This window comes from Dryas octopetala, chromosome 4 (genome assembly GCF_963921425.1).
Source record: "Dryas octopetala chromosome 4, drDryOcto1.1, whole genome shotgun sequence".
Classification (NCBI taxonomy): domain Eukaryota; kingdom Viridiplantae; phylum Streptophyta; class Magnoliopsida; order Rosales; family Rosaceae; genus Dryas; species Dryas octopetala.
Window position 1 is genome coordinate 24,502,419 of NC_141369.1, and position 25,780 is coordinate 24,528,198.

The following is a 25,780-nucleotide window of genomic DNA, read 5'->3' on the forward strand; positions in this document are numbered from 1 at the left end:
TTGTTATGACCTTAGCATTTAAAATTTGAGTATTAAACATCCAATAAAGGGTGGGCCTAGATCCAGCCTGGCCTGATCCTATTAGAAAAGCCCACTGGGTCAGACTTGAACTGGCCGGGAGCCGAATAAAAAAAAACTCAGTCTAAGTTTGGCCCAAGTGCCCAACCTTGAACAATGGTATTAGAAAGTAAAGCATGCAGTGAGCAGAAAATTAGCATAATGAAACTTTACATAATAAAAGTGAGTCACTTCACAAGAAACCAAGAATTGCATTCTAAAGACAATCTCAACAAGAATGATATTTATTGTTTATCCACTCTGTCCAAAATACAACTTCACTAAGGACCTAGTCGAGGCAGCCAGCCCATCCCTAATAAAACCTTTGACCCTCACTAACTGCAAACCATGAAATATCTAAGGAAACAGAGCTTCAACAATATAGTTCTTGTTTTTCTTTCTTTTTTCCTCCAATTTTTTATACCCTCATCAGCATACAAGCTCTAGACAACAATTTCCTCTTCTTCCTCAAAACTCAAATTCAATGTTTGTAGCTTGAAGCCTGAACCCTGTATGGCCTCAACCAAACTGGAAGCCACCCCAGTAGCTTGTACTGTTGTCTGTTTTGTCAACTGTAAAAACAGAAAAAACTTGTCATTCTCATTGGAATCTGAATGTGTCTTACAGAATTAAAACACCCAAAAACGCAAAGATGTGGCCAAAGCACATATGAAGTTAAGCAAATCAAGTCTTCAACATATGGTAAACTTTACTCATCATGGATAACATATATTATCGTATCTGTTACTACGCCACAGTCGAGGAAATTAGCCATACACACCTCTACACATGCAATACCCTCAACAACTTGAACCTTTAAGTTGGTAACACCTTGAGTTGCCTACAACAAAATCCATGAATGACTGATAAATTATTTAGTCCAATCCAGCATTGATTCAGAATGTCAACACCCACATACTGAAAAATGAAAAAGGTACCTCTAAGGCTTTGGTCACTGAAGGGACAGCAGCATCACTCATTGTTCCATCTGCCTTGAGATATTATGCAAAACAAAAAGTCATATATAATACACTAACGCTAAGCACTTGTAATTTACTAATTTGCTCAATGTCCTCAGAATCAGAAACAAGAGGCACATGCATAAATTGCTTAACCCCAAAAGAAACAATTAATACGAAATCTGCAGCGAATGTGTCAAATAGACACCAAAACCGTAAATCAAGTTGCAGAATGCAAATAAGAGAAACGCAATTTGATCGTCAAGTTGCAAACTTGGCAAAAATTACTAACTGGGTACCTGAAAGAACATGGTCAGAGTGTCGGAGGGCGAAACGGGGACCGAAACGGGCTGCTCCTGTGGGTCGCTGCTGGTTGCTGCTTCTTCTTCTTGAACAGGAATTAGGGTTTCCTCTTCGACGGCCCTCAGAATTGTGGGTCTCCGGGACCTGTTGTCCTTGACTGTTAAGCGCTTGAAGGAGGTGGAAACGTTTCGAAAGTGAAGGGTTGGAGAAGGAATGGGAATTGCAAGGGCATAATGGGAATGGTTGAAGGTAGAGAGCGAGTGCAGAGCTGAAAATGCAGAGACTGAAATGGTGGCCATTTATTTTCGGTGAGTTTTATCCTTCTTTCTCAATCCTCTTCTCGCCAAAGTGTTAGCCAAGAGCCACTGTCTGGGTATGAGTACGATGCTGTGAGTAATGACTATGAAAGAGGCAAAAGCCTAAAAGCGGGTTTGGGCCTGTGGCCCACTGTTGACTATATAATTTTTTATTTCTTATTTTCAAAATTTACTTCAGAACAAAATTCTTAGAAATCAAACTTAATTATTTTCTTGATGTCAATTACATTAACTAATTTTATCGTAAAGTATGTGGAAACTGGAAATTGCCAATTTGGGTTCAAAATTATCACTGCAAATTTTACACAAACAAGTGAGTTGGATTCTAGAAGTCAGAACATTAACTTAAATCTAAAAGTGAGTTGGATAAATACAAGAATCTATGCAACAGCCAACAGGGTTGGGAACTAGGGATATACATCAAGAAGAACTTGCTCCATCAAAAGTTCAAAAACCGATGCATTTCAGTACATTTGCTATGTTAAATTCACTTCACCTGCTCAAAAAAAGAAGGATTAACAAGTCCAGTTCTGATTCTCTCAAAAACTTTAAAAACAATGCCCTCCCTTTCCAACGTTTGAGCTACTTCCCGCAGGAGTCCACTTCAACTTGTCCATCTGCTCAAGCATAAGATCCAATCAGTTCTAATGAATATGTATAAAAAGCATAAACCATGAAAACCATAAGATTTCAGTAGAGCTGGAAGCCAAGTACCTCCAAGATTTACTGCTCGGTTTGCTTGAACATCAGCCTCAGAATTGTATTCCTGCAACAATAGCAGATTATGTCATTTGCTAAACAGAAATTCAAACAATTGTAGGCTTGTAGCAGACAAAACAATACAGTTACTATTTTCTAACTAACAGAATGATAGACCAACTAATTCTCAAATATCTGTGCCATTTTTTGAAAAAGAATTCAATTTTTATTCATTGTCACTGTACTCTCATCAAATTAATTTTTTGATGTCTTGAAGATTTGTTATACAAGTATTAAATAGAGAAATTTTCTGCAGCACATGACTGTACATACCCTAAGAACATGATTGATATCAAATGACAGAAACTTTTCAATGAGGTTTCTAGCCACTTGACACAGGTCAGCCATATTCGGATTTTTGGTTTTCCAGAGACCCTGTATCTGTTATAACAGAAATTCTTATAAGACAGACAAATCAAATTTCAAAATGGATTATCAAACAGGTAACAGAAGGGGTGGTAAAGGAAAGACCACAGATATTTAAGCATAATAGATACAAACCTGCATGCAAACAAGTTTAGAGTCTCCTTTAACATTAATATGCGTATATCCTTTCTTAAGAGCATATTTCAATCCTAGAATCACAGCTCGATATTCAGCAACATTATTTGTTGCAATGCCCACCCCTTCACGCAACCGGTAGACCTATAGAACACAATGTCATTACAAAAAAAAGTCACATTCTAGAAGAAAATATATGTCCTAAAGTCACAAGTTTTGAATGCATACAACACTTCCATCTTCATCACGCAACACAGCTCCTGCACCAGATTGTCCAGGATTTCCTTTTGAAGCACCATCAAACTCAAGTATACAGGATTTCTGGAAAAAGACATAGATAAGGCATATTTTTGCAATGTTACTTCACATAACCCTAATAATGAGATTAAACACATAGTTATAGGGGCATGAAATAAAATACCAAAGTGTAATATTAGTGGTGGTGACTGCTGACAAATAGCAACTTACATAAGTAGAAGAAAATGGTAGAGTTTGAGAGCAGTTATCAGCTTTGAAATGCTTATTCGAAGAGTGCGTTGAAAATGAAGTGGACCCAACCATCTCCTGAAGAATAAATACAATAACAAGTAAATAATTACTGCAACTATGGGCCCGTATGATAACATTTATGTTTTTAGTTTTTATAGTTAACAAGACAAAAGGAAAATATATGGGTGAAACGAGGTGGGGAGATGAGATATGAAAGATGTGAGGAAGAAATGAGGGAGAATATATTAAACTAAACTAAGAAAAAATAAAAACTATTTAAAATTGATTCTGGTTTTTAGTTTTTATTTCATGAATCATTCCATACATATTTTCTCCTCCCTTCATCACATCTATCATCTCTCTTCCCACTATTCACTCATTTTTCCTTCTCTTATCTTAATTGAAAAAGAAAAACTAAAAACAAAAATGTTACCAAACAGGCCCTACATAATCAAGACAAAATGTAGGCCTCTCCATTTCGATGCCAATCTGGTCAGATCTTTTTGACTTGCATGATTCCTTAAGACAACAATAACAAAGATAATTAAATAAAACTAAATATTTAAAGCAACATGTTATCTGTAATCTGGTCTCAACTAACATCATTTTAAGTATGGATTGATAAGGAAATTTTTTTAAAATTATCAGTTACTTGAAATGCCCACATAATTGTTACAAACTGTTATCCTTCAATTGATCAAACTGTTCAGTGCAGACTGTGTTTTCTATGTAGCATATGGAACTTACAGTGTTGTCCGGCTCAAGCACTTGCAATCTCTTAGGTGGGGAGTCCAACACAACTGATTTTACTAGAGAAGAAGCTGGCTCCTGAAAGATTTATCGATATACCCAACTATACAATCAGTAACCAAATACAAGATCCTGTATCATACAATGAGTACTTCCATGCCACATGCCATGGAGAAGACCAGAGCACCTAACAAAGGCTTGAAAACATGAAATCATCAAACCTGGTAAAGACAAGGTTCAAGATTTCCAAAAAGATCATCTTTCACATCACTGGCACTGATAGTATACGAAGGGTTCTTAAGCCCGTGTGAGACAAGGTGCTGCTCAGCCTCCTTAGGCAAACAATAGCCTTTGAACACACTAACAGAAGGATTGCATACCTAAAAACGAAAAGAAACTTCATATATACTCTGCACAACTAAATGACATTAAATTCTTCAAAAAGAAAACCAATTTTTCTTTTAATCTCTCATACTCAATGAATTACCCCCAAATAGTGAGCAACAGATGGGCACTTATACAACCTAATCGAAGCTAATTTTACTCTAACCTTTGTAAACATGAAAGCTACAGTTACAAACTCACAATTAGGGAGTAGCATACCTACCACCAGAAATCACAAGTTTTTCACAGAATATACACCACAACCAAGCCATGTACTCAGTAGCATACAAGAAATAAGATCCTAAGGTCCAGTAATAGTGTTGTCCAAGAAAAAATATTACAAGAACAATGCAAGGAACGGTTATTTTCACACAACAAAGAAGACCCAATAGAGAAATGAATTAGGTATGCAAAAATTGATCAAAAAAAGAAGACGAGAATCAGCTCAAGTAATGCTATTAATGTGAATATTCTAAACGACTATAGCATAGATAATAAGGTAGTAAAAATTTACCGAAGAACCGACTTGGTTTTGGCAATCCCTCAAATTTTTATATATTCCAATGATATCCCCCTTCCGAACAACATAAAAAACATCCTTCTCTTCCTCCATTGAAGCTCCAATATCTAACTTTCAAGACCCACCCAGTACTGCAAACACCAAAGGAAACTCAAATGCAATATTTAATAAAGATAGTTTCTAGAAAGTAGTCTAGATTATAAATGAAGACAGTGAAACCCTAAATATTTGAAAGACCAGGTAGTGGGTAGTACAGTGGAACATGACGAGCCTACCTAGGGAGTTGTGGCGAAGTAAAATTTGAATTTTGAGAAACAAATAGGAGAGACGTCTAGTCAAGTACTAAGTAGTCACCGGTGAATTTACTTGAAACGAAAGGAACTGCAGTGGTGATCACAACAGGGCACACTCACAGGGATGAGGAACTTGTCTCCTCCATGATCGTGAAAGGTGATCACAGAGAATCTGTCTTTCTTACTTTGTTCCCATTCGACGGCACAAACCCACAAATAGACTTGGCACTCGGCCCGCGATCCTTTCATCCATCAATCCATTGGCCCATTGGATTTAGCCCAATGCGGTGATTCACTGTAATTTTGAACCTGACCTTTACCATGAGTCAGCCCGTTGGGCCTACATAGGCCAAACAGGCCGATCCAGAGTCCACAACTGGCTCCCATTAATATGCGATCAATTACGATTAATTTTTAATTAAGTTAGGGGAATTGAATCCTTAATATATTTTAATTCTAACCCATTATCCTAACCTGTCTTACCATTTGAACTAAGCTTAAGCCCTTCCATTACGAACCTTTTACTTGAGAGCAATCTTAAATGGTCCATTCATTGAATACTTTGAATCATATAATCTGTATCAAATAGATTACAGGTTAGGAAAAATATACTTTTTTTTTTTATCTGGGAGAAAGGAGATTCGAACTTTAAGACTTCTCCACTATTCTCTTTTTTAATGAATAGTTGGTGCATCCTAAGTGAGCAAGTGGGGTTAAATTTATCTTATGTAGTAAGAACAAAACAACTATATCTTATCCCCTTCAGTGAGAAATATTTTTAGAATGAAGATAACTAATATTATTATTATTACTCGGACAATATAAATTCAGTAAAATTATTTTGACTAAAAAAATATAGAGTAACAAAGAGATATTACAAATTAGAAAAATAAGAACTATAAAACATGGGGATTTTTTCTTTGCCAAGATGTCTCAATTCTTAGTGGGCAGGGCTATGTTAAATGCTCACCGATTTAGATGCCAATATGCCACCAAATGTAGACATGTAACGTGTCTGCATATGATAGCCTGAATCATCCTAATTAAGAATCCGTATGACAAAAGCATCTTCTGTTTTTATCCCAGATTGCTTGTGTTTCCTATTTCTAACAACTTATATGTCATTGTTATAAAAATTACAATACAGCCTGTACATTATTGAGAAATCATATACTATTGTACTTTGAAATTGAAATCCAGGGCAAGATTGTTTGACCGTTTGGTGTATTCCATTCACAGAAACAAGATGAAAGAACTATTGGTTCGAATTTGATATCCGATGTGCTGTTTGAGATCAACAAAGCTTTGAAAAAATAACTGAATTGTTTTATACTGATAACTGATTGTCATTATTTCATACACTGATGACATATACCATTGTACAATGGACCCATTTTTTGTATCTTACCAATGCTTCTAGTTCAAATGGCAAATGTTTCTACATGTAATTGAATCCAACTTTGAAAACCAAAGAGCTGCAAATCTGTCCTTAAGGTTCAACATAGTTGTCAAAAATAACTATGGGAAATTGCACTTTGTTTTAGCTCACCTGCTCACCTATTAAGTCCAACCCTACAACAAGAAATGACAACCCTTGGAAAAGCAAGAAATAGAAGTGAACTCCATGTGCTGACAAGAAGCTTCTGGCTGATGCTGTGAGTAGGAGAAAAGCAAGAGCAAGCTCTTTCCTGTAGATCCCATTTTTCTTCTTCTTCTTGGGAACTACTACTTCTTGTTCCTTGAGTTTACTTAACAATTCTAAACCAGACTCAGAGTTCCTCCTTAGGATCTTCTCTTCACTTGCAGACATTGATTCCCTCTCAGCAAGGGCTAACAAATCTGACTCAGATGACCTTCCAGTCTTCTTTGTCACCACCCATTCATAAGAACTTCCCAGCTGAAATAGCCCAGAGACCATGGCATTGAATTTTGTGACAGACATTGTGTTCTCAAACAGGAGGTATGGGACCAAGAAAGGGAAAGATTTTGGGGATGGGAGGATGTTTAGAAAGGACATGAAAATGGGAACATAGCAAATTACCCAAAGAGGCAGTTCAGCCTCAGGTATGAACATGGTCAATGGAAGTATGACACAGAACAATGTGAATGAGTAAAAGGGAAGTATTAGCTTCCTCAAAAGAAAGAAAAGAAATATCAAGTTGGTCTTCTTCCACATTGATATCTGCACAAATAGTATATATGAAAACCATAAATTTTTATACAAACTTATAATTTCAGAAAATTTAGAAGTAAACAAAGAAATTAATGAAGGGGAAACAAACCTTGGAAGTTATTATAGCAGGAAGACACAATCTGAAGAGCTGCATAGGACCCGAATGCCATCGATGCTGCTGTTTCTTATAAGTTTCATAAGACTCTGGCAATTCACAGAGGACTTTCACATCATTAAGGAAGACAAATTTCCATCCATTCAAGTGTGCTCGGACTGCAATGTCCATGTCCTCAACTGTTGTTCTCTCTAGCCACCCTCCTGATTCTTCCAAGGCCTTAATTCTCCAAACTCCTGCAGTCCCATTGAATCCAAAGAAATTGAGAAAGACACCATTAACTTGCTGCTCCACTTCAAAATGGAAGCACAGGTTGATGTTTTGGAGCCTTGTAAGTAAGTTCTCATCTTTGTTCACAAAGGACCAGCGAGCTTGGACAAGTCCCACATCAGGCTTTCCCTGTGACAAAGATCTCAGGATCGTTAGCCACTATTAATATGAAAATAATAAGAAAGATTTTCCTCTTTTTATTGGGGATGATAAAAATCACACCTTGAAGTGAGGAATGGTCAGTTTAAGGAAATCAGGATTGGGCTGAAAGTCAGCATCAAATATTGCCACAAACTCATAGTCTTTGACATAATCACAGGTCATGGCTGATTTAAGGTTGCCAGCTTTGTAGCCAGTTCTGATCAACCGATGTCTGTAGATTATGTTGACACCTTTCTGATTCCATAATGAGACTTCGTCTTTGATTAGCTGCTGCAAATTTCGATCATCTGAGTCATCCAAAACTTGAACTAAAAGTCTGTCTTTTGGCCAATCTAGCTGGCATGCTGCTGCAATTGATTGCTCGTACACCTACATGTTAAGCAACAACAACATGTTTTAAGCAATATGAGAAGGCAATATATACAAAAAGGCATCTTATAGTATTGAAATTGAAACCCATGAAGCTAATCAATTTAGAAATATAACCCAAAAAGGTAAATATACAGATAAGCAAATAATGAGCTAGTTTGGTCTGTTACCTCTCTCTCATTGCACATGGGAATCTGAAGGAGGACCATTGGGAAAGTAGAAGAATCCTCAATGTCATAAGCATCTGTTTCAATTGTGGGCTTCAACTTCTTGTACTTGATCCAGAAACATCCAAGGCAAAGAACTAGTCGATCCAGAGATTGAATCAGGAAAAGTACTATGCAGAATTGGGAGAGCATTATAGCCACAGGGGCAATATAGTCAACTCTGAATGATAACCAGGCCATATAGGACCACTGCACCAGGCCCTGAACCTCCCAAGGCTGAATCAAATTCCAGTTTCTGAAATGCGCAATGACTTCAATAACCAAAGCTACAATTGACAGAGCAAGAAAAGCTTTGATGAATCTGTACAACCTTCCTCTGCTTTTGGGCTCTTCATCACTCATGTCAGATAAGGCAATTCGTTTTTTGACTGAAACAAACATGGCCCTGAACGCCATTGGCAGCCAGGAAAGGCAAGCAAAAATTCTATTGACTTTCAGAAGAAGAACCCATGTAAATTGCTTGGTGCTCACTGCTTTCTGCTTCTCAAGAAAGACAGATGAATCCAAAGTATTGACCTCTGGTGCAGAGTTGTCAGGCTTCTCGATAGTAACTACAACTGAGTTTGGAGCCATTTCTTGGGAATTCAATTCCACAGAGAAAAACAGAGGAAACAAACGCAATACCCAGATCAAATCTTGAAACTGAAGCCTGAACTGGGTATTCAGCTATGAGACTTGTACAACATATTAGAGGAGAATAAGATACAAAGAAGAACCCATGAAAATAGTCAACTTTTATGCAATTTCCACCCAAATCTGGATCTTTGAAATGAGGATTTTGAGAGAGAGAGAGAGAGAGAGATTAGTGAGAGAGCATGAACTCACTGTCCTATGCTCCGGTGAACTACCACAAATAAAGAAGCAGGAGAAGAGAGATATAAATTCTTTTTGAGGCTGAGGTAGTAAGAATGGGAAGGTCCAGATTTCATAATTATATGTTATAAATTAGCTAATGATCAGGTACAGTAAAGGAAAGCCTAGTCAATGTAAAAATGGCACCCAATTATTGATTCTTTTTAAAATAAACTAGTAATATATGATTTCAGGAACACTGAGGTCTTGACATGCATCAATCTTGGGTCGTCTGGTTAATGATCAATAAATTTAGAGTGACAACTAGGTTACAGCCAGATTTCAGATCACCCCACATATATATAAAAAGTGGTTCTTGTCTGCTAATTTGGGCATACCACTTGCACAGAAGTTTCGGTTCCTCTTTTGAGTCTTTAGTTTAAATTAGAAGACTATAGTTTATTAGCCCACCTCTGTCACTTTGATGTTATGCGGCTGTCATTATGTAAGATCTAGTTCATTTTTCTAATTAATTTGGACTTTTTGGTTGTAACCTGTCCTTCCTTTTAATTAAATTAATAATTCATTTCTAATGTAAACATCAGAAGATAACAGAAGCACACAAAGTCTAAATGTTCATACTGTGCAAATCATACGTGCCTAATTAAAAAGAGTAGTCCCATTTGTCCCACTTTGACAATTTTCGATTAATCAATTTCATTTTAATTTTATGGATGTCAAAGTCTTTTTTTTTTTTTTTAAGACTATGGATGTCAAAGTCTGAATGGTGTCCAATTCATTCATCCAGAGTTATGATTAATGCAAATACTTGGAGTCTGAACGTATGAATAAGGTCATTAATGCAAGAAAAATATTCCGGGGTTAAAAAAAATAAGACAAGTCAAACCTGGCGCACGTTACTGCGTTATGCTTGGACCGCATTTAATTTATATAATACCATAAATTTTTATTTTTATTTTTTTAAAAAAAGAAGTATGCGGCCAATTATTATATTTTCGACCATCTGATTTGACTGATATTCTAGGATATGCCTACCCTGCAAATCACCAAATGCTTTTAGGTGATTTCAAAGACTTCAATTCTGCATATTATTCTTCCAAATTAGTGAAATATGTCATTGTCATTATTTTTATTCCTACTTTTCATGCATGCAAATTTGAAATTTCAGCAGATATCAGAATTATATCGATGTGATATAAATGCAATAATGCAATGGCCCATGTAAGCCACGTTGACCGTTTCACTTATACGTAGACAGGAGGTAGCCCCATATCATCTGGATGTATTATGTATATGTGATGCATTATTATATAGTATATACCAAGTATCTCTCTGTTTTAAGTTTTGGTTATTTAGAGAATATTATATATAGGAAAGAGTCTAAGAGAGACAGAAAGAGGTGGAGGAAAAATAAAAGAAAAAAAAGATATTTATTTGCAGTCGATGTTGAAATTAATTAAAGGGAATAAGAAAACGATTATTATCTATGCAATTATGCATACAGCATACATATGTCCAAATTGAATTTCTCCAATTTTCACTTTATAAAAAAACAGAAAAAGTTAGGCAGATAGACAAATCCAGCATGCATTAATTTATTGCAGTGGGACAGTCATTCTCAGAGAATGATTCCTTAGTGGCCATGTGAGGCTTGTGAGCCAAAACATTGCAGGCCCTTTTCGGTGGAGACTTGGAAGTTGAATACACAGAATTGAAAACCCAGGCCCTGAAGTTAAAGCGTCAGTTAAAACGGTTATTTACAGGTTCAATCAAACAGTACACACAAAGTTCATGAAAGAAGACTATTATATGTTTACTAGTAAATTATGATGAATAACTTTTTGTGCCAATTTGGACCGCATTCAATTAATTAAAGGAACATATGGAGGCTTGAAATTTATGTGCAACAGTGCAACCCAAGCAGACTCATGGTCATCCAGCAGAGCCCAGTAGAGGATATGGCAGATAATATGAATCTCAAAACGATTGTGTCTTGACCGTTTGGCAGACTCTCACATGTGATCTGAATGTTACCCTACTACAACTCCCATGTGATCAGCTAGCCTGTACACGTCAATATATATATATATACACACACACACACACTATAGTACTATATTACTATACAAGTATTTAGCTTTGCTTCACTAGCTAGCTGATTGTGATTGCTCATTGCAACTCTGTTTTTCCGTATAACATAAGGTAGGGAAACTTTCATGTGCAAACATTATTATATATTCCTCTCTCATTTTCTGCATCTCTTTGAAATTGTAGGATTCAAAGTTGTTTGTTTTGGGGTCTATAAGACTTAGCAACTTGCTCATCTTCATTTTGGTACACACCTCCTCAAGTCCTTGAGTGCACAAAACTTTAGTGAACAGGGCACTACTTATTAGGAAAATGAGGATATATAAGGAATACAAATTATAGACCCATTTCACATCAATATGAGGTGTATGATGATGATATATCTGCATCGTGGGTTGCCGACACACTAGTAAATAGACATGCTGCAGATAACAAGCTAACAAAAGAGTATTAATACCAATGTGCCCTGACCAAAAGACAACCCCTCTTCACAAATTGGTCAGCCAATTTCGCCAGCCAAAACATAGTAAGAGAAGACAAACACCCTATAGGGCTCACCAAAAGTTGCATATGGTACACTTGAAAATGGAATAATGGTTACTCTAGACTGACCAAGAGCAATGTCAAGTCGAATCAGCTAGCCTTGCACAGTTGCAGTGGAGATCAATGTTCAGGAATTTCAGAGGAGCTAGCCAGACTTCCCCATTTAATCCCAAGGTTATTGGATCTCCCCAATTTATGGTTCTGCAGATTTTGAGCTAGTCCTTGCATTAATTAGATCCAACTGAACTGAGGTTCCAATTTATTGAGGTTCTCTTATAACTATAAATAACCCTTATCCTCCTATTTTTAAAAGGGCTGCTGCTGAACCCAGCTGGCTGATCCATTGGACTTTTGGCTGCAGTTGCATCTCCAAGTCTAAGGCCTTCTAGAATAGTATCAACCTCAAACTCTGTATGGCCCTTTCAGGCTTTTCAGCCACTAGATGTGGTCAGTTAAGGGATTAAGACCAAGTCCAAGTCAAAAGATGTATAGGATGAGAGGACGAAGCTAGGCACCGCACTGTACCTATCCAGGTTTAGTGACCCAAAATCTATTCCGCAAGTTAATATTTTGCAGAGAGAATAGACATCAACTAGTAGTCTAGTTCACACAATTTTTAACATACTCAATTCTACCATATATATAATAATTTTTGCCCCTTGTACTGACGAGGATATATGAAACTTCTATCTATTGCTTTGCAAAATTTGCTCAGTTACCTATACTAATGAGTAAGCTTGAGTGCTTGACAATACATTTATCTGCATTTAATTTATTTAATAAAAATTCTTCATCTACACTAATGAGTCATTAAGATATCATTAAATTGAGTAAACAATTTCAAACTACATATATATATATATGTGTGTATGATTAATGCATCCCTTGAAGTCTTTTCTTTAAAGGACCTGGAGGGAGATGGTTGGCATTTACACAGCTTTTATTTATTTTTTATTTTTTATTTTTTAGACGAATGCATTTCCACAGTTTTTGAACCATAATTCAAGTTTTCCCGAGTGCCCTTTTATCAGTTTTATGTATTTACAATTTTAAAGGACCCTATGCAGACTTTTCCAAGTTACAAATTTGGGATACCTTTTTGGACCCGATTAAGATGTGCCCTGTTGCACAGCTTTACACAAGTTAGTAAGGTCCATCCAAAACGGTGGGCCTCAAGAGTAAGTGAACTGAAAACAATAGGGTGGACCGGGCCTAGCTTCCACAAGGCCCATGAGTCCAACCAACCCCTTACCTAAATGAGCAAAGACTGACTTAAAAGCATCATTAACCTAAAGAGGCAAGTAGGCAAAGACAGAGAGAGTTGTTTGATTCATGATTGTGAAAGGCATGTTTTCTACATTAGCTGAAGCATCGTGCATAAACCATAAATCATAAATCATAAAGCAGTGCCGTGTCTACTACCATTCTCAATAAATTGACGCCACCATCTGTCACTTTCCAACCCCGTCTCCTCTTTTAAATTTCAAACACCCACCCACGGTACTTCCTCTTTTTTCAACAACACGAGATAGTGAGATGTTTACATACATGCATACACCAAATGTGCAAAGATGAAACGTGTTGTGAACTTGTGATGTAATTGATCATGACTCTATAGGGGACTAGCCTCTCTACAACAATGATATATATTTAATTTATATCAACATAACACGACTATGCAGGTTATCACATCAGACACCAAATTGAAAAATCTAAACATTCCTTTTTTAAGTGAAAACAGATGTGACCAAAATATATAAAGATCGGCCTAATCGCTCATAAGGACATATCTATTTGGATAGAAGATAGTCTAGATCGATTCATAGATAGATTCATATTCATATAAATAGATATCTTCGTGGGTAGAGATGAAGATAGGAATTCATCTAGATCTTGATTCACTATTTTTGAGTAGAAATATCGTTTTTCTGCAACGAAAGTCTATCTATTTCACGAGACAAATATTTTCATTAATTTGTCTAAAAATTTCAATAACTCAATTATTCATGTTTTAGAAAGACTGAAATAGACAACTTGTTGTATTTGCCCATACACACATAAAAATTCATGAGCAAATATATATTTATCAATAATGTCAGGGATTATGCAAGGGTTCTTTGGGTGCACGATTCATATGACCTTGCCCTTTCTAATGCTTTGACTCTTAATTCTTAAGGAAAGTAAAATTATTTGCATACAAAATTGTCATCTTCATTATTATTGACCCTCCCTCAGCTGGGTCAACCTGAAATATACCATCTATGTAAATATGTAATGTAATTATACATAATGTAACCTAGATATCAGCTGGGCCATAAGCAACTATTGGACCAAATTGTGATTAACAATTTTAGTTTTATCATTAGCTCCAAGCCTCCAATGGATTTGATATTATACTATTACGTCCTCTAAATAGATAGAAACCACGTAGCACATGAAATTCTGAGATTGCTTTTTGAAACTTTGCAGCACGCCGACTACACCGAACCAAACCAAATTTTATCGGACAGCAAAGTCCTGAAATAAACAAAATTTTCAAGCCGGCCTCCTAAGTCTAGAACATTCTGGCCTTAATTTATTGGTTAGGTGTTTGATTGAGATTATTAAGAAAGGCCTAGATCAGAATGCTGGCTAAAATTATATTAGTTGTGTCAAGTAACCAAGGGATGATATTGTTAACTGGAACATGTTCCGACAATTACGTTAATTTGTCACACCATCATCTTCCTATTCAATCAAATTGTGCCACTTGCACTGTCTCCACATATATCATACCCTGTTTTAGTGACATCGAGTTAACGTGGTACAAATAATTTATAGTAAGTAACATTTTTAATGAATTATGCCATTAACTGTTTAAGTAATAATAATAATCAACCTGCTAGTTCGAGGCACATAAGATAGAATTTATCCTATAAGTGAAATGGGCGGAATGGCTATTGCAATTCCAAAAATATTCACGATCCTCTTTTTTTCAAGGTTTTCATAATTGAAAAATAGAGAAAACTATAACAGTGGTCCTCGAATTCAAATTTTATATTAAGTATCACTTTGGTCTACGAATTTTATTTTTGAAATTATATAGTCCACGAACTTTCATATATGTATCATTTTAACCTATTCCGTCAATTAAATTGATACTTGACATATTTAGTAGCAAAAGTGACTTAGATACTTGACACCTGATTTAAATTGATAAAAAAAAAGTGGATAAAATTAACATAATAGACTTAAATGATATACCAATAAAAGTTCGCAAATTATATAATTAGAAAAATAAATTACTCAACCAAAGTGATACTAAAGTAAGTTCATAAATTATTATTGTCATTTGTTCAAATAAGATGAATAGTCTCTTAAAAAGTTCTCATATTATACGTTTACATTTTTGTCGAATTTTAAAAATAAACCGTCTTAAAATCAGATTAAAGCCCACGAATAAAAAGAAAAACAAAAGTGGCTTTGGTGTATGGGCCACAAAGATGTGTGAACTAGACAAAAGTGTCAGATTGAAGAGGCATAATCATGATATAAGTAAGTAATAAGTTGCATGTATGTAAATTGTACGATAAAACTCAGATCGCCAATATTCTGTCACGAATGAATGAAACGATAAATATGTTAGCCATTCACGTCTCTGTATGTATTTGTTGTTTTGTTTCGTGTTTCGATTTTGGGGATTATGAAATAGATGGGTCGCATTCATGGCAGATAGATAGGCCACATGTGGCCATCAGTCCACAGCAAAAAGAAATTGTAATGCTTGTCCAAATCCAACTCTCTCCTTTTCAGGTCCTTAACTACAGTCAACAGCTACCATTCTCTGATCTCTATATATTATTATTATTATTATTTTTAATTCACAGTGGAAATTTGTTGAGCTTCAATTTTTTTTTATATAAAAAAAAAACAATTATAGTATATATTTGCCAGTCAAAATCTAATGCAATGTTTGATTTGTTTTTTTGCAAACGTTGCTTTCAAAGATCCCTTTGGAAACCCCTTTTTAAAAGCCCAGACTCCAGAGAAACACCCAACAAAGCTGTCGTTTTCATGGCATCAGCATCAGAGACTCTGATGAAGGGTTTGGATGGTATTGGAATATGGGGTTTATGGGGTTTCTGAAAATTGCTTGATACAAAAACAAACAACTCTAATCCACGTCACTGTGATGGAGAAAAGGACAAGCCATGTGAAAGGGGATGACTCTGGTGTGCTATTATTCTTTCTAAAGTTGGTCGAGGGTGACCAATCAGGATAAGAATCCCCAAAGCAAGAAAACCTTTGCGCTCTGATGGACGGTCCAGATGCCGCCACAGATCGACGGCCCATATTGCTCGATGATTGTATGCGGTAGACTGATAGTGATGTCAATCACCATCTATGGGCTGTACAGTCGAACATGTTGCATGGGCTGTGATTAGTGAAAGATTATCTACTATTTTAAGGTAACCTATATGCCGTGGGTTCTATATTTATGGGAGGTGAAGTTGAGTGCTTATGTTGGAAGTGATTTTACTTAGTAATACTTTCAATACAAATGCTTTTATTAGTGAAATATAATTTTTTTTTTTTAATTTTAAGTACTTATTGTGAATGTATTTAGAAGCATTTTCTGAGTAAGCACTTATTATGTGCTTCATCAGAGAACGCTTTCAAATATTTTAATAACTCAAAAACGATTTTAATTATTTTAATCAAACATAAGCAAAAGTATTTAAAATTTCTAAAAACACTACCAAACAAACCTTTAAGAATGTGGTAAATGTACTATTATATGGTAATTAAAGTAGTAGTAATTTGTACTAACATTGTACGAATTTTAATTTCCTCTTTGGTCTTTCAATAAGTAGTTAGTTACAAGCTAACAAGCCTTTAGCTAAATTAAACATTGATTAAACAAGTTGTTGGAGAGAAGATGTCCATTATTTTAATCTTTAGAGAAGTTTCAAGTTTGAGTCTTCATGATCATTCTTTAGGTACCATAAATTGTAAGAGCCTATTTTTTTATATCGGATATAAAAATATGAATTTGAAAGGATTATATATCATAAATCACTTCAAATCTAATTCATCTTTATATTTAAAAATGAGTATATTCAATGTAAATTCATTGTTAAAATTATCTTCAAGCAAGTTAACTATAAACATTGCTAAAAATTTTAAATTAAGATCCCATAATCCAAATGGAACTTAAAGGAATTTAGCCTAAAGGCCCTAACTATGTAGACATATAAATAACTCACTAATTGTTAATTAGACAAACAAAACCTCAAACTCACTAATTGTTAATTAAAGAAGTTGAGGTGCATATGGCCAAAAAAAGTTGAGCTACATCTCTTTAGGATGTGTTTAGATGAAGTATCAACATTCCTGTATATCATTAATAACATTAGTTGGAATGTCAGCCATGAGGCAACTATTAGATATAGGTATAGCCATTTTGAAGTTTTCATTTGGAAATGAAAATGAAGGGGTTAATAAATTTTTCAAAATCCTACTTTTTTGAGGGGTTTAAATTGTGCAAACAATTTTCAATATAACAATTCGCATACTAACAATAGTTTAACTACCAAGTTGCAAGTTGTAACTTATATCTCTCAAATGAGTTAACGGTATTTAAGTTGGAAAACAAAAATTAAGAAAATATAAATTGATTTATATAATATTTTCTTAAAGATTATTTTTGCTATTTAACAAATTATATCGATTAACGGTATATTTCATTGGACAATAAAACAATCTTTATGCCAATAAGCTAAATTAGAAACCTCTAGTTTTTTAACACCAGGAAGAACAAAAGAAGAGAAATACAAATAGGTTAGAAGTATTATTTAGCGGAGCTGATCACTAAGGTAAATTAGGCAAACTCATTTGAAGTCGGTTTGAGCCGTTTGGCGACGGACATACATAACGTCTATTGTCCATTTGTCCCAGGCAAAACGAAGAACCGTGTTATTGTCAGCGGGAAAAAAAAGAAAGAAAAAAAAAAAAAAGTGCTAACATGACAATTCTCTCAGAACTGGCAAACCTCGAAACGACGTCGTGGGCCTTGTCCCCATCACCTATTGCCTTGGCAACACTGCCAATTTCTTGGCACAAACCATTTCTCTTTCTTTCTCTCTCTCTCTCTCTCTCTCTCTCTCTTACCTGCTCGCCCTTGCGTAGCAAATCTCTCTCTCTCTCATCGCCGAGCTCCTCGCACGAAATCTCTGGATTTCGGTAATTGAATAACCATCCTCCCCCATCGATCTCAATCCTCAAATCTCTCTCCCTCTCTCTCTGACCCGACCCGTCGTTAAGTCTCTGCCACCTAAGCCCTAGACTTCCGAATCGTTGCGCTTGGCGTTTATCCCCTTCATCAATCGAAGATCTGGGGCTTGATCTAGGGTTTTTTCTCCGCTCGAATTTGGCGAATCTCGGGTGTCTGCTGTTGAATTCGACTCGGGATTGATGTTTCATCTCAAGGACGATTGTGGGATCGATTACTCGGAAATTGAAAACGAAGATGGAGGGCTATGCATGGGTCTCCAGCTGAGAAGTCGATACGGCGCCGGCACATGTGGCCTGTCCCTCATTCCAACGCCACGACTGTAGCTTCCAACCATTCTAACGCATCCGATTTCATATGCAAAGTATATATATCGCTCTCTCCGCGGTTTTCTATTTCGGTTTTGGTGATTTCTTGGTCAATTCCTTTTGGTTTTGCGATTATTATGAAGTTTTTATTAATTTTTTAGTTGTGGCGATCGTGTACTCAAATTGCTTCTGGGTTTTTATTTGACATCGTTTTGTGTTCTATACTGTTCTTTTATTGAAATTCCTTTGCGGGTTTCTCGATTTTCTCCTCCATTTGGGTATTATTTCCATTTTGATTTATAATCTCCTATGGAATTATCGGGTTTCTGTTATTGATATGGGGACTATCGGGCTTTTTATTTATTTATTTATTTTGCCTTCATTTATATCCTTAAACGACTATAATTATACTAGTTTATTTCTTATATACATGTGGTGAATGTATTTTAAATGTAGGAGGTAAGCTTAGGTTGTATATTTTTTGGTCGCTTTGATGGGTTTAGTTGAAACCTCTCTGATTGTGCTCGATAATCATTATTTGCAAAGAGAGTTACTTTTTTTTTTTTTTTCCCTCGCTCTTTGGTTCTCTCATACTTAATTTAGTTTAGTCTCATGAAAGCTTTTCCTTGTTATAGGATGGACGCAGAATTGGTGTCGGCGACTGTGCACTTTTCAAGCCACCTCAGGATTCCCCACCTTTCATTGGAATAATTCGTACACTGAACTTAGACAAGGAGGACGGTCTAAGTTTAGGTGTGAATTGGCTTTATCGACCTGTTGATGTGAAGCTTTCCAAAGGGGTCTCGCTAGAAGCTGCCCCAAACGAGGTCTTTTACTCCTTTCACAAGGATGAGATACCTGCCGCATCATTACTCCATCCGTGTAAAGTCGCATTCCTTCGTAAGGGTGTTGAACTTCCTTCAGGGATATCCTCATTTGTGTGCAGACGAGTGTATGATACTGAGAACAAGTGTTTATGGTGGTTAACTGACAAAGACTATATTAATGTGAGTATTTGATAACTTCTTGCTTTTCTCACAATCTTGAGGTCATGGTTAGCTTTACTAGGTCTGTAGTGATTATTCTATAAATGCAGGAACGACAGGAAGAAGTAGATCAGCTATTAGACAGGACAAGACTAGAAATGCATGGGGCTGTGCAGTCGGGAGGTCGTTCTCCAAAACCCTTGAATGGTCCATCATCAACACCACAGTTAAAATCTGGTTCAGATAGTTTACAGAATAGCACATCCCCCTTTTCTTCGCAGGTTAAGGGAAAAAAGAGGGAACGAGGAGATCAGGGCTCTGATCCTTCAAAACGAGAGCGTTCAATTAAAACAGAGGATGGGGAGTCTGGTCAGTCCAGACCTGAAAATATGTTAAAGTATGAGATTTCCAAAATAACGGACAAAGGAGGACTTGTAGACTTAGAGGGGGTCGAGAAGTTAGTCCAACTCATGCAACCAGATAGTGCTGATAAAAAAATAGATTTAGCTGGTCGAATAATGCTTGTTGATGTGATAGCAGTTACTGATAGGTATGATTGCCTTGGACGATTTGTACAGCTCAGTGGTTTGCCTGTGTTAGATGAATGGCTTCAAGAGGCTCACAAGGGAAAAATTGGTGACAGTAGTAGCCCCAAAGAAAGTGATAAAAATGTCGAGGAATTTCTTTTAGCTTTACTACGAGCACTGGATAAACTGCCTGTGAACCTTCATGCTCTACAGACATGTAATGTTGGAAAGTCTGTGAATCATTTACGTACTCACAAAAACACTGAAATCCAGAAGAAAGCTAGGAGTTTGGTTGACACTTGGAAGAAACGTGTTGAAGCCGAGATGAATTTGACTGATACAAAGTCCGGATCAAGTCGTGGTGTTACTTCAGAAGTTTCACAGGTTGGGAGCAGAAAAACTGGAAATTCCTCTGAGGTTGGCTCGAAAAGCTCTACCATGCAACCTTCTGTGTCTAAAACTCCTCAAGTTAAACTTGGTTCTAGTGAAACTGTTCCAAAGTCTTCTGCTACTCCTGGGTCAACGAAACTGTTAACTATATCATCTGGAACTATCTCAAAAGATCAAAATTTCAGGATGTTGGTTGGTGCAGGAATATCAGATCTTCCGTTGACACCAATTAAGGAGGAAAGGAGCAGCAGTTCTAGTCACTCTCAAAACAACAGCCAGTCAAGTGATCATGGAAAGACTGTAGGCTCAATAAGAGAAGATGCAAGGAGCTCTACCGCTGGTTCAGTGAGCGGGAACAAACTTTCCAGCAGTGCTTCTCGTCACCGGAAATCAAGCAATGGTCTTCACGGATCTCCTGTCTCAGGAGCTCATAAGGAAACAGGGCCAGGAAAAGTTAGTACCCCAAACAGAAATTTGACTTCTGAAAAGGCATCAGCAGCTGGAGTATTCAATGAGAAACTTCCTGAAGCTCCCATGGTTGACCATGTAAATAACCGACTGGTTGTCAGGTTGCCAAACACTGGTCGCAGTCCTGCAAGAGGTGCCTCAGGAGGTTCTTTTGAAGAATTTTCTATGTCTGGCAGAGGTTCTCCTCCTGCAGAAAAGCATGACAACCATGACAAAAAGGCTAAGGGCAGAAGTGACACCTTGCAGGGAAATAGTACATCGGATTTGAACTCAGATGTATGTCACAGCAAAGATGGATTGTCTGGTTCTGAAGAAGGTAATGTGCAACCTTTTCGTGGTGAACAGGATGGGTCTGGTGAAGATGGTGAAAAACCAATAGAAGCACCAAACGTTACTGGTTCCTCATCAAAAGTTATTACAAGGACAGGAAAATCATATGAGGCATCCTTGAGCTCCATAAATGCTTTAATTGAAAGCTGTGCCAAGTTTTCTGAAGGTGGTGCTACTGCTTCACCTGGAGACGATGTTGGGATGAATTTGCTAGCTAGTGTGGCTGCCGGAGAAATGCCAAAATCTGAAAATGTGTCACCTTCTGGTTCTCCTTGGAGGAATTCTCCTGTGCCCGAGGGATCATTCTCAGAAAATGATGGCAAGTTGAAACAACTGGCTGAAGAAGTTCCTGAAACCCAATGTCAACCTAATGGCAGGGCTAATAGTGGTCATACTTCAGAGCTAGGAACTGCTGGGGACTCGTTGCGTGTTATGAATGAATCAAGACATTCTGTTACCCAGCTGTCAACTAATGTTTTTGGAGACATAAAAGGTACTTCAGCTGGCTGTGGGGATAGAGTAGTGGAGTGCAATGCAAATTCAAATATGCAACAAAATGTAGATGGACCATCTTTGAGGGCTGATGTGAAGCCTGGTGAGCCTTATGATGCTTCTGCATCAGAGCCACTTTCATGTGGTAGAAAAGAGGGTCATTTGGAGGCTGAAGGATCTACCAAGTCTCCCGACCAAGTAAAATTGGGAGATCACAATGCTAAAGGGTGCAGCATTTCTGATTCTAAATTAAAAGTGCTGTCTCCCTTGTCTGATGAAGATAAGATTGTCCATTATGCAGATGAAAGAACTGCAGGGTGCAGTACACCAGTTGTATCTGAAGCAGTCTCTGGGAGTGCAAAAGTTGAAAAGGACAATGAAAGATCAACCTGCTCATCCTCTGAACTGGCTGATGAGAAGCGGGATACTGACAAGGATTCAAATAGTGCCCAACTAACAGAGCAGGAACCATCTGTTGTAGGAGGAATTCGCTTAGAGTCCAAGGAGGGAAAGATTGAGGATGCTCTGCCTTGTTCTGCTTCTGGAAATTCTATGGATGTGGATTCTGAGGGTGTAAACACAGATGACCTTAAGGCTGGAAGTCACACTGAGCAGAATGCGAAAGAGATGAGGGATATTTCTGTGCCAGTCTTCGAGCACCACAGTGAATTTGCTCAGGACACTATTGAAAGAAAAGGGGCTTTTTTCAACTGTTCTATTGTACCAGTTTCCCATGCAGAGTCACCCTCAATACCTGTGCAAGAGAATCAGCAGCATGACAAGTCTAGCGGTAGTAAGTTAGAAGCCATTGATACAGGGGAGACAGAGGAACGACAAGTTTCTTGTGGGAATGCCTCGGGGTCAGACGCTGGTGTAATGCTGGACTTTGATTTGAACGAGGGCTTTCCTGTTGATGATGGGAGTCAAGCAGAGTTTGTTAAAGCAGTTGATCCTGGTACTTCATCTTCTGTTCATTTTCCTTGTCCATTACCATTTCAAATGTCTTCCATGTCGGGGAGCTTCCCTGCATCAGTTACTGTGGTCGCACCTGCCAAAGGTTCATTTTTCCCTCCTGAAAACCTGATGCGGATTAAGGGTGAACTTGGATGGAAAGGATCTGCAGCTACAAGTGCATTCCGACCTGCCGAACCTCGAAAGAATTTGGAAACACCACAAAATACCAGCGATACACCTATTAGTGATACTGGTTCCACCAAACAAGGCCGCCCTCCATTGGACTTTGATCTGAACGTGCCTGACCAGAGAGTTTATGAGGATGTTTCTTCACAAAGCTCTGCACATGTAAAGTGTTCTAAGTCTGGGTCTCGTGATCATGGTTCTGGAGGGCTTGATCTTGATTTGAATAGAGTTGATGAGAGTGCTGATATTGGGCTGCTTTCTGCAAGCACTAATTGTAGGTTGGAGATTCCTGCTTTTCCAAGTAGGTCATCATTATCTGGTGGACTATCTAATGGTGCCGTCAATGACTCCAGAGACTTTGATTTAAACAATGGGCCAGGCCTTGATGAAGTGGGCACTGAAACTCCATGCACCCAGAATATGAAAAGCAGTGTGTCCCTGCGAACACCAGTTTCCAGCATGAGAATGAACACCCCTGATTTTGGGAACTTCTCAGCATGGTTCCCTCCAGGAAACTCATATTCTCCCATTACTGTGCCATCAATTTTCCCAGGTAGGGGTGAGCAGAGTTATGGTGCAGCTGCTGGGTCACAGAGAGTCTTGTGTCCTCCTACCGGTAACACCTCATTTGGTCCTGAATTCTACAGGGGGCCTGTGCTCTCATCCTCAACTGCAGTGCCGTTTCCACCTGCGACTACATTTCAATACTCTGGATTTCCTTTTGAAACCAATTTTCCTTTGTCATCGAGTTCTTTCTCAGGTTGTTCAACTGCATATGTGGAATCATCATCTGGTGGGGCACTTTGCTTCCCCTCCATTCCCTCACATCTGGTGGGACCTGGTGGTGTAGTCTCATCCCCTTACCCTCGGCCCTACATGATGAGTCTTCCTGGTGGTAGTAGTAATGCTGGCCTTGATGGTAGGAAATGGGGTAGTCCGGGTCTTGACCTGAATTCCGGGCCTGGAGCTATAGAATCAGAACGGAGAGATGAGAGGTTGCCTTCGGGATTGAGGCAGCATTCTGTTCCCAGTTCGCAAGCTCTGGTTGAGGAACAGTTAAAGTTGTTTCAGGTGGGAGGTACATTGAAGAGAAAGGAACCTGATAGTGGTTTGGATTCGGTGGATCGAATTGGCTATAAGCAACCTTCATGGCAGTAGAAACATGGCACAATTCAGCAAACCTGGGAGGGCCTGGTGAGCCTTTCAAATTCTGGTTGTCATTATATTGAAGTTATTTATTCATTTTGATTGTTAAGTCAGGAAACACCTGGTAGTTTAATTACTAATGGAAGTCTACCACTTGTGATGACGTTTTAGGCTCAAAGAAATTTTCTTAGATGGAGTCACTACTTCAGTGATTTCTAGAAATTGTATGTATGTTGGTCATTGTAGTTCCTAAATATACTTTTGCCATTACCATGATTGCAGTTAGTTAAATTAATGTTTTATTGTTCTGAATTTGGAAGTTTAGGAGTTGATCCTGCAAAATGTCCTCTCTTAGTTTGCATAATCTGAATGTTTTGTTTTATGAAAAAACATTGTCTCATTTTCAAGGGTTAATGGGATATATGGCCTTGTTCATAGTGCAAGTTGTAATTTGCAACTGGAGTTTTCATCATAATTGGGGAAACAATCTATGACAGTTTTGGAAACTTTCATCGATATGCTTTTATGTGATGGCCTTTTCATTTGTAATATGCATTGAATAAAAACTCTTCCCTGTAATTCTCTTCAATGTTCTTTTCCTAATTATGAAGCTTTCCCTGCCTCCTTTTTGCAGCTCTTCGGGGTTGTGCGTTGGAAACATACAGAAGATGTTTACTTGAAGAGTCAAATGCTAATGGGTGCTTACAGTTAATTGCACTGAACGCCAAACTGTACCACCTCTAACTTTGGAAAACCCCTGGGGCCCTGTAGTCAGTTTTTTTAACTGAATCTTTCAGATGGCCTCTGCAGACAAGTTCTTCTGTGTAGATATCTAACTCTTGAAAAGCATCTTTGTTGTGCTGCCTAAGGCCGAGACATTGGTGCTCAATGTTTGGACTTGTGCCCATTCAGGTACACACTGTGATCCCTATCCTTACTGGATCCTTTTTTATACAGGGGATCGGTTGTATGAATCTCCCAGGCCAAGGTTGGCTTGTATTTTCTGTCATTAATTATTAATTTTTTCTCCAGTTACATATATAGTTATTACGTAGTCAGGACTGCCGAATTTTGTTACCCTATCATCACATTCTGGTTATTGAAATTTGCACAGGCTGTGAGCGTATTGTTGTTTCTTTGTAATATAAGTTATAACCTGAGTCGGGACCTTTTTGGCAACCTAGAGAATTTGGGCAGAGAGAGACTTCACTTTTGGCGCCATTTCCGTTTGTATTATGAAATGCCTGCCCTTTGATGCCGTTTCGAAATTTCCCTGGTGCTGCTTACTGGTTCCGTGTTGAATAAATGATTGCTTGCTTTTTTTATAGGAGAGTGTTCTATTTATACACATAGAGGCTCAATAATACAGCTTGACTATAGGTAGATGAGTGATAGACAGCAGGTTGCGGACCAAGTTACTAGATTTCCTTACCCTATGATTCGAGAATGGCAATCTTGATTGCAAATTGACAGCACCTTCTGCATTCGTGAATGTTTTGCTTTCGTTTTGCCTGCATGTTATGGATGTACTTTATGTATTAAGTGTAAACACAGACTGCAATCCCAAACAGCAAACCATGTACTCCCCAATGTATTGTGATATTCTGTACAGTGTTAAGGGACGACTGCA

At 37.5% G+C, this 25,780-nt stretch overlaps 4 protein-coding genes across 5 annotated transcripts; 1 reads left to right on the forward strand and 3 right to left on the reverse strand.

Annotated features, from left to right (window-relative positions):
* Window positions 1-200: 200 nt before the first annotated feature.
* LOC147288666 (Heavy metal transport/detoxification superfamily protein) lies at window positions 201-1,688 on the reverse strand. Its single transcript, XM_086239054.1, has 4 exons — window positions 1,316-1,688; window positions 996-1,049; window positions 839-898; window positions 201-629 (listed from the first exon to the last, which is right to left on the reverse strand). Exons 1-4 carry the CDS (start codon window positions 1,616-1,618, stop codon window positions 501-503), a joined length of 546 nt encoding a protein of 181 aa, XP_086095180.1. The 5' UTR covers window positions 1,619-1,688; the 3' UTR covers window positions 201-500.
* Window positions 1,689-1,976: 288 nt separating this feature from the next.
* On the reverse strand, window positions 1,977-5,502 carry LOC147288667 (Polynucleotidyl transferase, ribonuclease H-like superfamily protein). 2 transcript variants are annotated; one of them, XM_086239052.1, is made up of 11 exons: window positions 5,315-5,502; window positions 5,034-5,170; window positions 4,357-4,515; window positions 4,133-4,213; window positions 3,833-3,904; window positions 3,365-3,460; window positions 3,125-3,217; window positions 2,897-3,040; window positions 2,669-2,776; window positions 2,351-2,402; window positions 1,977-2,253 (listed from the first exon to the last, which is right to left on the reverse strand). In XM_086239052.1, exons 2-11 carry the CDS (start codon window positions 5,130-5,132, stop codon window positions 2,219-2,221), a joined length of 939 nt encoding a protein of 312 aa, XP_086095178.1. In that variant the 5' UTR covers window positions 5,133-5,170; window positions 5,315-5,502; the 3' UTR covers window positions 1,977-2,218. The 2 variants fall into 2 exon arrangements, with proteins under 2 accessions (XP_086095178.1, XP_086095179.1); XM_086239053.1 differs by lacking the exon at window positions 3,833-3,904.
* Window positions 5,503-6,624: 1,122 nt separating this feature from the next.
* On the reverse strand, window positions 6,625-9,763 carry CSLC04 (Cellulose-synthase-like C4). Its single transcript, XM_086239050.1, has 4 exons — window positions 8,592-9,763; window positions 8,113-8,421; window positions 7,615-8,019; window positions 6,625-7,514 (listed from the first exon to the last, which is right to left on the reverse strand). The coding sequence occupies exons 1-4, from the start codon at window positions 9,219-9,221 to the stop codon at window positions 6,873-6,875; spliced, it is 1,986 nt and encodes a 661-aa protein (XP_086095176.1). The 5' UTR covers window positions 9,222-9,763; the 3' UTR covers window positions 6,625-6,872.
* An 8,446-nt stretch (window positions 9,764-18,209) lies between these two features.
* Window positions 18,210-25,411, forward strand: LOC147288669 (uncharacterized). The gene is made up of 4 exons (XM_086239254.1): window positions 18,210-18,727; window positions 19,307-19,678; window positions 19,768-24,198; window positions 24,785-25,411. Exons 1-3 carry the CDS (start codon window positions 18,611-18,613, stop codon window positions 24,160-24,162), a joined length of 4,884 nt encoding a protein of 1,627 aa, XP_086095380.1. The 5' UTR covers window positions 18,210-18,610; the 3' UTR covers window positions 24,163-24,198; window positions 24,785-25,411.
* The last annotated feature ends 369 nt before the right edge of the window (window positions 25,412-25,780 follow it).

What these genes read in the sequence shown, in the direction of transcription:
- LOC147288666 (XM_086239054.1), bottom strand. Translation starts at nt 1,618, where the DNA reads ATGGCCACCATTTCAGTCTCTGCATTTTCAGCTCTGCACTCGCTCTCT. An exon ending in CAGTGACCAAAGCCTTAGAG is followed by an intron (nt 899 to 995) that starts GTACCTTTTTCA and finishes ATTTTGTTGTAG; the next exon opens with GCAACTCAAGGTGTTACCAA. An exon ending in AGGGTATTGCATGTGTAGAG is followed by an intron (nt 630 to 838) that starts GTGTGTATGGCT and finishes CTGTTTTTACAG; the next exon opens with TTGACAAAACAGACAACAGT.
- LOC147288667 (XM_086239052.1), bottom strand. Translation starts at nt 5,132, where the DNA reads ATGGAGGAAGAGAAGGATGTTTTTTATGTTGTTCGGAAGGGGGATATC. An exon ending in TTGAACCTTGTCTTTACCAG is followed by an intron (nt 4,214 to 4,356) that starts GTTTGATGATTT and finishes TAAATCTTTCAG; the next exon opens with GAGCCAGCTTCTTCTCTAGT. An exon ending in GTGATGAAGATGGAAGTGTT is followed by an intron (nt 3,041 to 3,124) that starts GTATGCATTCAA and finishes TGTGTTCTATAG; the next exon opens with GTCTACCGGTTGCGTGAAGG.
- CSLC04 (XM_086239050.1), bottom strand. Translation starts at nt 9,221, where the DNA reads ATGGCTCCAAACTCAGTTGTAGTTACTATCGAGAAGCCTGACAACTCT. An exon ending in CCATGTGCAATGAGAGAGAG is followed by an intron (nt 8,422 to 8,591) that starts GTAACAGACCAA and finishes CTTAACATGTAG; the next exon opens with GTGTACGAGCAATCAATTGC. An exon ending in CTGCTATAATAACTTCCAAG is followed by an intron (nt 7,515 to 7,614) that starts GTTTGTTTCCCC and finishes CTATTTGTGCAG; the next exon opens with ATATCAATGTGGAAGAAGAC.
- LOC147288669 (XM_086239254.1), top strand. Translation starts at nt 18,611, where the DNA reads ATGCATGGGTCTCCAGCTGAGAAGTCGATACGGCGCCGGCACATGTGG. An exon ending in CATCCGATTTCATATGCAAA is followed by an intron (nt 18,728 to 19,306) that starts GTATATATATCG and finishes TCCTTGTTATAG; the next exon opens with GATGGACGCAGAATTGGTGT. An exon ending in CTGACAAAGACTATATTAAT is followed by an intron (nt 19,679 to 19,767) that starts GTGAGTATTTGA and finishes CTATAAATGCAG; the next exon opens with GAACGACAGGAAGAAGTAGA.